At 38.3% G+C, this 12,478-nt stretch overlaps 2 protein-coding genes across 3 annotated transcripts in view; one reads left to right on the plus strand and one right to left on the minus strand.

Moving 5' to 3' along the window:
* LOC111251727 (uncharacterized) overlaps window positions 1–5,181 on the minus strand; it is a 51,866-nt gene extending 46,685 nt beyond the window's left edge. Inside the window, exons 1-4 of one of the 2 annotated variants that reach the window (XM_022808629.2) lie at window positions 5,023–5,180; window positions 4,243–4,300; window positions 3,738–3,871; window positions 3,381–3,488 (exon numbers count right to left, since the gene is read on the minus strand). In XM_022808629.2, coding sequence (XP_022664364.1) covers window positions 3,471–3,488; window positions 3,738–3,871; window positions 4,243–4,300; window positions 5,023–5,052 — 240 coding nt within the window. In that variant the 5' untranslated portion in view covers window positions 5,053–5,180 and the 3' untranslated portion in view covers window positions 3,381–3,470. Of the gene's footprint in view, window positions 1–3,380; window positions 3,489–3,737; window positions 3,872–4,242; window positions 4,301–5,022 lie in introns of those variants that run through there. The other variant, XM_086989628.1, reaches the window with a different exon arrangement.
* A 12-nt stretch (window positions 5,182–5,193) lies between these two features.
* On the plus strand, window positions 5,194–12,305 carry LOC111251726 (ATP-dependent RNA helicase DDX42). Its single transcript, XM_022808627.2, has 11 exons — window positions 5,194–5,353; window positions 6,349–6,596; window positions 7,057–7,300; window positions 7,693–7,882; window positions 8,359–8,583; window positions 8,808–8,977; window positions 9,287–9,493; window positions 9,817–10,147; window positions 10,419–10,599; window positions 10,999–11,389; window positions 11,740–12,305. Exons 2-11 carry the CDS (start codon window positions 6,355–6,357, stop codon window positions 11,920–11,922), a joined length of 2,364 nt encoding a protein of 787 aa, XP_022664362.1. The 5' UTR covers window positions 5,194–5,353; window positions 6,349–6,354; the 3' UTR covers window positions 11,923–12,305.
* Window positions 12,306–12,478: the final 173 nt, after the last annotated feature.

The raw sequence follows: 12,478 nt of genomic DNA on the forward strand, positions 1-12,478 counted from the left end.
TCCGTTCGTTCGAGCTCAAGCAGCCACTTCTGTACGTGCTCTTCTCGTTGCTTAACAACATGTTGGATCAGGCGCAACAGCAACAGTATGCAACTATAAACATTTATCTGCTGAACCAGCCGTCTCCGTCGTCGTTATTACTTCCCTCAAATATAGGTTACCTCGAGTGATCTGCACGTTGCAGTGCAAGTCTGGCTACCGTTTCGACATTGGTCAACATCAACGATAACAACGAACCGTATACAAACCTAGTAAATCTCAAGGCACGTCGAAAAAATCGCTTTTAATTTAATTGTCGGTTAGACGACCGGATACGATGACAGCTGGTGTTCATTTTTAGTCTGTACCTGATGCTAGGACATCGAAGAGATTCGACGAAGTACAAGCAAGACCAAGCTTGCGTAATACAAAGCAAAACGCTGTAGGATCAAGTGGGCCCACATCATGTGCGCACACCGCCCAATGCAGGCAACGTCATCAAACAATCAATTGCATATGTACTTGCTGTTAAATTCACTCATTTTGTAAAAATATAAAAAACCACAGACACATAAGGCATTTTCGTTAAACAGGTGTTAAAACATTTTTGCAGATTTTCAATTACCTATATACATGTAAGTATCTAATGCTACCACAAAAACTTCAAACAAAACTCAGCCTAAGATATCGTTTAGTTCATTGGTAGTTTTAACAACCAATAAAAAACAGAAAAAAACCTATTACCATATATTCGTTGTTCCTATAAAAAAAAATCCCTGATCTAAGCCAAAGTGGATTTACGCCGTTTTAAGATTTAAGTCGACTCGGTAACGATGCCGAGAATCACATTTGAAGCGCATTTTCGCTATTATCAGAGCAAATGAATAATTGCTCTTTAATCTACAGCTCAAGAAGTTTTATATTACTGCATATGCGCGTACTTAATTACATAAGCACGCGACAAACCTAGCCACAGGTTGGGACGTGACTTTGTAGCCAGTTTTTTTTTTCTAAATTTGCTGTCAACCGTGTCCTTTTGTTATTTTCTAGTCGACCTACTTACTGCAACACATTCAAGCCGTAGGAAATGACAGGGTAATTACTACGTTCTTTTTTACCTTGTGGGAAGCGCTGCTTAGTTACTGTCATGACAGCGCCAGCGAGCACCGAACCATTTTTCTCTCATAAGTTTGATCTCTGATTTCGAAAGCATTCTATGAACACGAGATAGAATGACATACGGAAAATATATCACTGACCAAATCAGATCTTACTTGAAATGACAAATGCAAGTGAAACATGATTGAAGACTCTATACGAAATTTGGTGCCAACTCATTTTACTTCCAGCCACTGCCCTTAGTTCAACAAGCAATACTGTCATCAATATACCATTCAAAATCGACGTCAGAAGTCTTACACATAATAAAAATATTGTTAGTCAAAAGTCAAAAAAGTTACTTCCTTCCTCAACAATTTTTCAAAGCGGATAGTTAAACGATCCTTAAATGCAAAACTCTGCTGAACTCTATTCTTTCAATCATAATAAAGGTTTGGAGCTGTTATAGGTGATGGTTCCAATAAAGAAAAAATGATCTCCAGAGAAGTTGGCTTCGTTGAGAGACTGTGCGTATAATGTCAAGGTCTAGTTTTTAAACAATAGTTATGCTATTTGTTACCATTAATACAGGATAACTGACTTAATAAAACTCTGAAAACAAGCCAGTCTTTGGCATCGATTATTTCGGCGATAAGTGGGAATTACGTCTTTCTTTTTTCTATCCTTTATTTAATTAATAACATTCATAACACCTCAATACAACAATAAATCATGACAGCAATAAATCAAACCCCGTCTTTACTTATCAAACTAAGAAAACACATTGTTAAATAACATATATTTTTGCATCACGCAACCCAAAATGACCCGCAAACCTGACCTACCTGAACGTGTTGAAGTATATTATTAAATTCTAATTGATTAAATTTAAAAGATTTTTCTTGCGCAGGGGCATACAAGGTGATATATTGCTTATTTATGTAAAGTAGTTTTAGAAATTTGTTAGTGGTGAACTGGAATATGGGTTTAAATTAATTAAAACAAGAGCCTAGGTCACTGCGCAGTTTTGTCACTTCGCTTTTTACTGACAACATAAAATTCTATTATCAACCTTTTTTTTTTTATTGATTTTTATGATACGGCTAGAGCTATGCTGGGGCTCGAGAAATAGATGTAAAACCTTTAACGGATCTATCAATTCAATATACAAGCAAGTAGCAAAAAATCTTATTTCCCATAGAAAAGCAATACATTTAAGATAAATAAAGCTCGTTTTTTTTGGTCTGGCTGAATATCGACTCGTACCCATGAAATCCGTCTTTTACATTAGAGGTACATCAGAACTATTTACTGCTGGCTCTTTAACCTCTACTACTATCGTGTGCAAGCGGTTCTCCTTACGTCGATCTTTCGCTAAATTATGAACATCTTCCAAATTAATTTTTCCAGAAACCTTTTGCGTTAAGTGCTATATTAAAAAAACCAAACATCCTTTAGACTAGGGCGCTTCAGAAATTGTCAGTAATTATCGGTGTGATATTTGCAAGAAACTTCGCTTTTACTCAAATTGCATTATTAACCTGCAGGTAAAAATAGTCACAAAAATGTTCAACCTCTTCGGAAAAGTATTTAAAGAAAGGCAGACTTTTGTATGAAGTTTTACCAGTTCACACAAAAAGGAAACAGACCGAGATGATTTTGGAGACCTGGATTAATGAAAATACTTAAAACTACATAGAAGATTAAAAATGTATATTAGTACATGCCCAATTCATAAGAATATCTTAAGATTAGGCATAATCAAGATCACAGGGTGAGTACACTTTGTTCACAGTAAGAACGGGAAAATAAAAACATCAGTCGAAGTTATGTAGTTCATCGCCGGTGCAGAACCTGTACTAAGATGAGAGGAATCGCATTTGTTACAAATCGACGTAAGGACAATAGCCCTAGAGAATATGTGTGCCAGCATGTCACCGGCAAGATTGTCCATTACGGTACAATGCTGCTAAAAGTTTCGGATTCTATAAAGAAATTAGATATCGGATTATATATATATATATATATATATATATATATATATATATATATATATGACCCGATATCTAACATTAATACATATATATGTGTTAAATATTAAGGTTTCTTTTTGTATTGGTTAAATTAACCAAATAATCTCTTTTTGTGGCGACGTCTCTTTCTACCACAAATCTAGATCTCTTGATCTATACTAAGTTCTGTAGTCCCGCAGTAAAGTAGCGCAACCGCAAACAGTAATATTTAAGGTGCACATGCCATTTTATTTAAGTGAGTTACTCATGTACTACAAATAAAAATTTAAATTGTGTATTTAGTTAATCTATTTATTTACGTAATGTAGCTTTAAAAAGATTCGCAAAGAGTTAATATTTTGTCTACACGTCAGATCCATTTTAATAAGCACCGCCGCTCTGAAATGAAAAATGGCTTTTGTCAGCTAAGCTTAGTATGTTACAGAACCATTCAGTAAACTTCTTTCATTCGCTAGCTAAAAAAAAATGTTAGCTTATTACATTCCAACAGGCAAAATTGGCTCTAGAGGGTAGATATCAATCAAATAGCATTTGAGGTTACCTAAAGCTTAGATATAGCTTTATTGTGCGTTAGGGCTCGAATTAGGCATACATGGGTACAAAGAAGCTGAAAATTGGCCCACTTACCATAATGAGTTCGGCTTCATGCTCGTTAATCTGGAGCCGAGCGTATTTCTTTGGCATGACATCTTCTTCGATACCGGTGCCACGGGGCGACGAGCCTACAGGGGCTGACATTCCTGGCGTCGATAAGACTCCTCCTAATGATAAGCAAACCGCCATATAAAAATTCGTGCACAACATACACGGGGAATCAACATAAACCGAGGAACAAAATAAAGTCATACAAATAACGAGCCGATAAATGGTGGCCAAAAGTGTTTGCAATTCATGAAAGCAATTTCAAGAGTACTGCAACAAAGGCTTAAATGTAAAATTAACGAAAAGATATGTGATAAATAAACAAATGCTTAATGAACTCGTAATGAAACTTGTATATAATAAGTTCTGGTATAATGAAAGATCACAGCCAATATTCATGAACGCGTTTGCTCTTCTCAACATTTGATTTTAGGCCAACTATCTACACGATACTAAGCATGTTTGAATTGCCTCAAGAGGTAACACTTACCAGCAAGAGGACGGCCCCCTTTTCTAAACTTAATCAATGGAACGTGAGGCTTAAGGGCCTGCAACACAAACAAACACTTAGTTTAACTAAGGGCCACATAACGATTATATGATGGGACACAAACTAACTACCGCATCTATTAGAAGAAAGTTGTGGGTTCATTATTATAATAGCAGCTATTACGATAAGTTAATAATATTCGTCGGCTGGTGGGCCGAGAGGCTCCGTACAAAAACATTAAATGTATATAGATGAAGCCAATGGCATTGTTGGCAAGAAATGGTAACACAAGATATCTGTGGCGACAATCGTTTCAGTTATTTCATTAAACAAAAAAACGATAATTGACATTGAATAATACAAAAATTATAGAAATATGGCTAGCGCGAGAAAATGCTTACTAGTATTACACAAATTAGATCATCTGCCACTACACAGGCTCTAGAGTACGTCTCTCATCACTAACGCTTGACAGACTACGAAACGTGCCAGGAAAATACTATTTCTCATAAACTAGATTGATCGACTCCAGTGTTTGCTAAATAGATACAAGTTCCCTATAGACGCTACACTAGGGTAGAAAACTCTAGGAGCGGGATTTTAGTATGCAACCAGGCTATATACGTGTTTTGCGGACACGGCGACCTTCAGTCACGATTCGAACGTTCACTATGAGCCAGTTTTTGCAAATCAGCTGTTCGACGGTTACCGTCCACTGGCGCTGGCCCTTGCCTTACCTCTGATCTAAAGTGTATTTCTGCATTTCTAATCGATACAAACCTTAAGCACGCTGCCAGCCACCCCCGACATTTTCCTCGGATCGATCGGGTGAATAAACTGCAATTGCTGTTGTTACAGGACTGTAACAGACCGGGAAACCCCAAAAAACCCAGAATGGACTGATCCGGTGAGCGTATCCAGGTATCGTTACCTAACCCGTGTGTTCGCCATCGTTTCGGCGTTCGCTGACAGGGGGCCCAAAACAAAACATAAACAAAAGAACCATACAAATGGCGGCCTCCAGTCACATTTGTCTGTGAACGGCTTTCTTTGGAAAGATTGTGCTATAGTGACATTTCCCATTGTCTCACATATTTCACACGGGTCACCGGTATGTATCGAAATTCGAGTTAATAATGCAGTGAGAGGTTGTAGGACTGGTACGCGTTTATAATGATGTGTACATGAGGAGTTAGACAGTTCGGTCTCCTAACTGATCTCCTATTATTTTATAGTTCAGAAGCATGCTCTGAATCAAGTGATCACTCCTCGAAAATCAACAGAGCATGAGAAAATAGTGTTTCAAATGTGATAAGATTGTATAAACAAAATTTCAATATACTCGATTCAGTCCGTTACGAAGAATACTTGATATGCTAGTTATCAAGCCGCCTATTATTTTTGACTTCGGTATGTGCTAAAACACGTTAACTACAACTAGAGTTTTTGTAATGGTCATAAATAAAATTTAATCCCTTGCTTGTTTTCGGATTCTATTGATTAATAAAGATAAATTTTTAGATATGTTCACAAAAAAGAAATTTTTTGTTTTCAAGGCAGATATAAACTGATAATAGTGTTCCTTATAGTTTGTATGCGCAATGAAATAGACTGACATTTACAACTCATTCAAAATATTTTTGTTACGATATTACAGTGTATAATATACTTACTGGTATTACAGTCTCTTTCGAATATCAATGATCTAGCTCACAAGGTAGAAATAATTACTTTAACTGACTAACCAGATCAGTGTGGAAACTGTCTCTATTTTCAAAAACACGCTGTTTGTTAGTGCATTGATTTAATGGAAAAAAGAAGGGTCTACGATAGCCACATCGTTAGAAGGAAACGTAAATTAAATGTACCAGTTATTCCGTTTTACGTTTCGTATCATGGGTTAACTTCAATATGCTCTATCATCGCTCTTTATAAAACGGCTTTCAAGCTTACAAGCGAAGTAAGCTGCTTGATCTACACAAAGCGCGGATGAGATTGCTACAGGTGCAATTAATCGTTCGCAAGCAAATCTGTGACCCGATCCGAAGCAGTGTTCTCTGAATGTTTCCTGTGCGTTTATGTACGATCCATCATGCGCTGTTTCAGCTAGCAATGTCCCAGCGAAGTGGAGGCGGTGGAAAATACAATAGCAGATACGATGGGGGTGAGTATTCATCATATGGAACCTCTTCCCGAGGAAATAGCGGTGGAGGGTCGAGAGACTTCAGAGCTGTGGCACCCCCAGCAGCTCAGGCATCAAATAGAGGCTACGCCAGACAAACGCAAATCACCACCGCCGCTGCACTGATGCCCACTTATGACCAGCTAATCAAGAAACCGCGTACTGAAGAGGAGTATGTGTCATTTATAGGATCGAAAAGTCGAGAGAAGAAGTTATGATATACGAATGGGAGAGAAAAATGTCAAAACGCCATAAATGATTTTAGACTGTTATTATTCCACTAATTTCTTTTCGCTTTGAAGTTTCTTGAAGATCTATGAAAACGTTTAGTTTACAAACATTTCGTTACGGTACGGTAGAAGTATATCGTTGCTTCGCTATGTATGCCTCCGACTAGCAGGTTTTTATGTATTAAAATATGTGTTTCCTATTATGTAGGTTATGTAGGTTATGTAGGATAAATTGGCGTTTTTGCGCTCTAATGTAATTGTCTTGTGTCATCAACATGAGCTACAAAGTATATAGAAGTAGGTCTGATACCGTTTGTAATGGACTTGCACAGTTCTTTAATGAGGAAAGAATGGTGATACTGATCAAAGCATGAATCGCTATACGATGTGACCACTTTTCAGCTACTGGAACGAGGATGACGACGAGCCAACCACGACGTCGAAAGTAAGCAGTGAGCCGAAGGCTCCAGGAGATGGTGAAGGTTCCGACTCGGAAGAGGATCCTTTGGATGCGTTTATGGCGGGACTTAGCGAAGAAATGAAAGAGAGTGACCGGCAAAGCAAAGCAAAGAAAAAGGGGGATCGGAGCGATAAAGACAAAGCAAACAAGGGTATTCGCGATGATATTGAAATTGAAGATGATGAGGTTTGTTGTACTCAGACATGTTATAACATTGAGCATATTATGTATACAATTACACCACATGTGCCTTTAAATAAAGCTTAACTTTATTTCGCTATATTAACTAAGTAATATGCTCTTCATTAGAGTGCTAAAGAAGAATCGTGCAAAAAACTATGCATACGTAGTGCAAGCATTTTTCGCAAATCTCAAAATTGTAGGGGTTCATTTAATATCGTCGTTATTATGGTAAATAATTATTCTATTTAGGCAAATAAAAAAACGTTATTAAATAGTGTTTGTTTTAAAGTATTAGCGGTTTCTGATAGAGACTGAAATGTTTGGCAATTTATTTGTACCTATTCTTTGTGGTGAAGTTTCGAGTAAATTACTCATATGTAACACGCTTTTTGTAGGAGAGTTACTACCGCTGCGTGAAGGAAAATCAGTTGACAGGAACGACAGCTGATGATGATGAGATCGAGATTGAGTACGACGAGGATGGTAATCCCATCGTTCCTCAGAAGAGCAAGTACATCAAACCATTACCAAGCGTCGATCACAGCATTGTGGAGTATAAATCGTTCGAGAAGAATTTCTATAACGGTTAGTTCGTTTCGTTAACGTGGTATTATCAGTCATAAGAAAGACTCTTGAATACTTTTGGAATTTAGTATTTTTTAACGAGAAAAACAAAGCTAATGATTGACCGTAAATAAGCTAAACTAACTATTGCTTATTTAGTTGCAGGTTCTTTTATACTATATAAAAAAAAGTATACTTGTTATCTTTACATATTTCCATACGGCAATGTATATGTGTCACTGCGCATATTTATAATATATGGTAAGCTACAAATATTCTGTAAGCCATCGTTAAACAGGTGAGATCTCGCTTGAATAAATCCCATTTGGTAGTGTGTCGTCAACACAATATTTAAATATTTCTTAAAATCTAACACAGTTACTATTTTCTGATGTGGAACTGTATGTGTTCTTGTAACAACATATAAATTAATTCTGGAAGATTGCTGGACGTAGTTAACAAGGGGCCCTATTATATTATTTGTTTCAATATTTCAGAACATCCTGATATATCGTCGTTAAGTCCAGACGAAGCAAACAAGCTTCGCCAAAAGCTGGGCATTAGGGTACTTGGAGTGATGCCCTGTAATCCCGTCGCTGCGTTTGCTCACATGAACCTCGATGGTGGTTTAATGAAGGCGATCCGGAAAGCCCAGTATGAGCAGCCTACCCCTATACAAGCACAGGCAATCCCACTGGCGCTAAGTGGAAGGGATATTATAGGTGTGTATCTCTATAGTGAGTTAAGCTAGGCGAAATGTGTCTAATAAGTTCAACTGTGTTGTGCTGAATGTGCCACATTCTACAAGCAAACTGGCAGTGTTTCTATATTCATCTCACCCATATTGTCATTACATTATTGCCAAACGTTTTCTTTAATAATACTCGAGACGATGCTATATCGGATTACATACGTAGTCAACAATATCGCAACTTTATTTTTATAGGGATTGCCAAGACAGGTTCAGGAAAAACTCTTGCCTTTCTTCTACCTTTGCTGGTGCACTTGATGGACCAAGATGAACTTAAAGAGGGGGACGGTCCGATCGGTCTTATACTGGCACCTACACGAGAACTCGCTATGCAGATATACACGGAAGCCAAAAAGTTTGCTAAGGTAAGTATGCGATTTTTTGGTATAGTGCAGTGGAAGTCGTAATGCCTTTCGGTTACTCATACTTTTTTTTTGGAAATATAAATTTAAAAAAGAATAATTGCAAACGGCAATAACTACAGTATGAGAAAAAAGATATACATTAGCAGTATATTGTGTATTTGAATACATAATATGTTATCATCGAGTCATGAAGGCAATGGCTGTAGCTAGCATCGTATAAGAACACTGAATGTGCCTTCAAATAGAGCTAGATTCAAGCTATATGTTTCGTTTTATCTTGATGAAAATATGCCATATATCCTATTGCAGGTGTACAACGTGAGTGTGGCGTGCTGCTTTGGTGGAGTTTCGAAATGGGAACAAAGTAAAGCTTTGTCAGAGGGTGCCGAGATTGTCGTTGGGACACCCGGACGAATGATTGATATGATTGAGAAAAAAGGTACAAATCTTCAACGGGTGACCTTTCTTGTTCTGGATGAAGCTGATAGAATGTTCGACATGGGGTTTGAACCGCAGGTATGTTCATAAACGAGTTCTGGAATATTGTAATGTGATAACGGGTCGTTTTGCTTCTTGCAACTTTCTTCACCTGCAAAAAGTGGCGTCATTTAATGACGCAGTGCCCTATACTTAGCAACGTATTTCATTAACTTTGAGATCTAAGTGCGAAGTTTATTCATAAAATAACAGTTACGATAAAATATAAACGTATCTCTTCCTTTATAAGTGCGAAGAAACCAAATATTGGGATAGATCTGCATGTCTTTACAGGCAAATGCGAGTGTCCATGTCAGAGCAGTTGGAATGATTATCCTGATACAGTTATTTGATTATTATAGGTTCGTTCTATATGCAATTGCGTACGCCCAGACCGACAATGCCTAATGTTCAGCGCCACATTCAAGAAGAAAATCGAGCGACTAGCCAGAGATGTACTCACTGATCCTGTCAAGATCATTCAAGGCGATATCGGCGAGGCAACTGAGGACGTTACTCAAGTTATGATATTTATGAAATCGAAGGAGCAAAAGGACATCGACAAAGAAAAATTCTTGTGGCTAGGGGAACACATCGTTGAATTATGCAGTCGTGGAAGTGTACTTGTGTTTGTAACGAAGAAGGCGAGTTGCGAAATTGTAGCCGAAAAATTACGGCAACGAGATCATAAGTGTAAGTCACACGCTGCTGTGGAGCGGGGGGAAAAAGAATTTTTAAAAGGTTCATGCGTATAGTTTTTTATTTCAGCTTTCAAGTTCTTCTTTAGCTTTGCCGTATCTGTCTCATCGCACAAATAGGATTGTTTAGCGCCTTTTGTTTACCTCAAAAATCATTATAAATTAGCTTATCTAATCCTTTCATATCATGGTTTTTGCGTCAACTGAATATTATATTTACTAAAGGACTCTTCGATTTGCTTTTTTGTCATTGACTTTACTTTCAGTGGGAATGCTGCATGGAGACATCGATCAGACAGAACGTACAAAAATTATTGCGGCGTTTAAACGTCAAGAGTTCCCGGTTCTCGTGGCATCCGACGTTTGCGCACGTGGTTTAGATATTAGCCACATTCGTACAGTTGTTAACTTTGATACTGCCAGAGATATTGATACACATACTCACAGGTAGGAGCTTGAGCGAAAATTAAGCTATTTACAAACGAATTAAGGGCAGATATTCTTCACTCATATGCGGCGGTTGCAGAGAATTAATTTCGAATAGATTTAGTTTTTAAACAGAGTTGCGTTATAGCGAACGAGAGAACAATCTGAGTGCGAAATTTTGCCACTACAGAGAAAATCCAGTAAAATTAGCGTAAGACTAGTTTGAACTGTCACTTAGTGGAAATTAGTTTTAGGAGGTCAGCGAATTTAATAGTCCGCCGGAGCGAGTTAATATGTCTTTTTACTGCATTGGACAAACCTTTAATATATTTGAGATTATGAGTGTATAAATGAGGATGTTGTTAAGAAAAACGGTGCAGTATAAGGACAATTATTTATGCCGTTTATATCTTGTTCCAGGGTGGGTCGAACTGGTCGTGCCGGTAATAAGGGCACAGCCTATACACTAGTTTGTGAAAAAGATAAAGAATTCGCTGGCCATCTGGTTCGTAACCTTGAAGGTGCCAATCAACACGTGCCTCAGCAGCTCATGGACTTAGCTATGCAGTCGCAATGGTTCCGGAAGTCGCGTTTCAAACACGGCGGCGGACGTGGGAAGCAGTTAGAAATGAAAAGCCGAGAAAGACCAGGATTGGGAAGTACCGCATCTTCAGGAGGCGATGCATCAGCAATGGACCAAGCAAGGGCACAGGTGTCGGCAGGAACCATGAGTTTAAGTGAAACGTTCTCCGCCCATACATCTGGAGACAAACCGGTCAATAGGTTTTCAGTGATGAAAGCTGCTTACGGGGTAAGCTAACTTCTCTAAGGACAACTGTGTGGAACATGTGCACACGGTGTTTTAAAGCTTATTCTTTACAACTGAACTCAAGAGAAATCCTTGTAACTTTAGAAATAGCTGACAAAATTCTTTTTAGCATTTAGCCAGCACTAAACCTTATTAAGGAGCACTGTAGCCTACTGAGGCGGCTATGTGGCTCGTGGAAAAATTAAGTTTACCAGTCTTCCTTGAACACAGTTTCTTCTGAAATATATTTCTACTTGCTTTACTGAAATAAGCAACACACGGAATCACTGCACAGTAGTCTATCGCTACACTCAAAATCTTATGTAAATTGCCTGATTTTTTTTTCTATGTAGGCCCAATATCGTACTCAGTTCCGCGCAGCGTCGGATCAAACACTATCACAGCCGTATACCCAACAGGCTCGGTATGGCCAGATACCCCCGCAGAGGACCCCTGTGACACCTCAGAGGCCACCTACAGCTTCGCCCCCGTCAGGCGGGGGCGAATCTCAGAAGAAAAGGTCGAGGTGGCACTAACCCATGCATCAATAGCTGGCCATTTGGCCGTACCGCTCTCGCCTGCGAAGACCACTGCTGTATATATTTATTATACGCAAACATTAATTGTACGATTAGCTAATTGATGACGACAAGTCAAACAATATTCATTCGTCTTCGCATGTGTGTGCTCTTGGAAGGAAGATCATTGTGCGAGTAAAAGCACAGCAGACCATAGGCGCAGATATAGATACCCACCCGCGTGTGTTCTTGAATTTTCATAGACACACTTACATACAAACACACACAAACACACGCAGATACATACGCCAACTTAAGTAGACTGCCGAGTGATGCAGTATTCGTTTGAATACAATTGTAAATCAAACCATTAAATATAACTTAACAGTGGCCACTGTGTATTCCATTTGTCGTCATTAAGTAAATAACGTCTGTGCCGATATAGGAAGGCCTGATTAATTAATCTTATATTTGCCTGCGGACAAAACAAATGCAACTCATATGTCTGTATGCAAGTTCATTAGTTCTTTTGTTGGTACTTCCGAAAAGATCTAGACAACAAAAATTGTAAAAC

This window comes from Varroa destructor, unplaced genomic scaffold (assembly GCF_002443255.2).
Source record: "Varroa destructor unplaced genomic scaffold, Vdes_3.0 BEIS01000005.1, whole genome shotgun sequence".
In the NCBI taxonomy this organism is placed as follows: Eukaryota; Metazoa; Arthropoda; class Arachnida; order Mesostigmata; family Varroidae; genus Varroa; species Varroa destructor.

Excerpts from the sequence above, each read along its gene's own strand:
- LOC111251726 (XM_022808627.2), top strand. The coding sequence starts at position 6,355 with ATGTCCCAGCGAAGTGGAGGCGGTGGAAAATACAATAGCAGATACGAT. Across the intron at positions 8,978-9,286 it reads AAGCCAAAAAGTTTGCTAAG|GTGTACAACGTGAGTGTGGC; the intron begins GTAAGTATGCGA and ends ATCCTATTGCAG. Across the intron at positions 11,390-11,739 it reads TGATGAAAGCTGCTTACGGG|GCCCAATATCGTACTCAGTT; the intron begins GTAAGCTAACTT and ends TTTTCTATGTAG.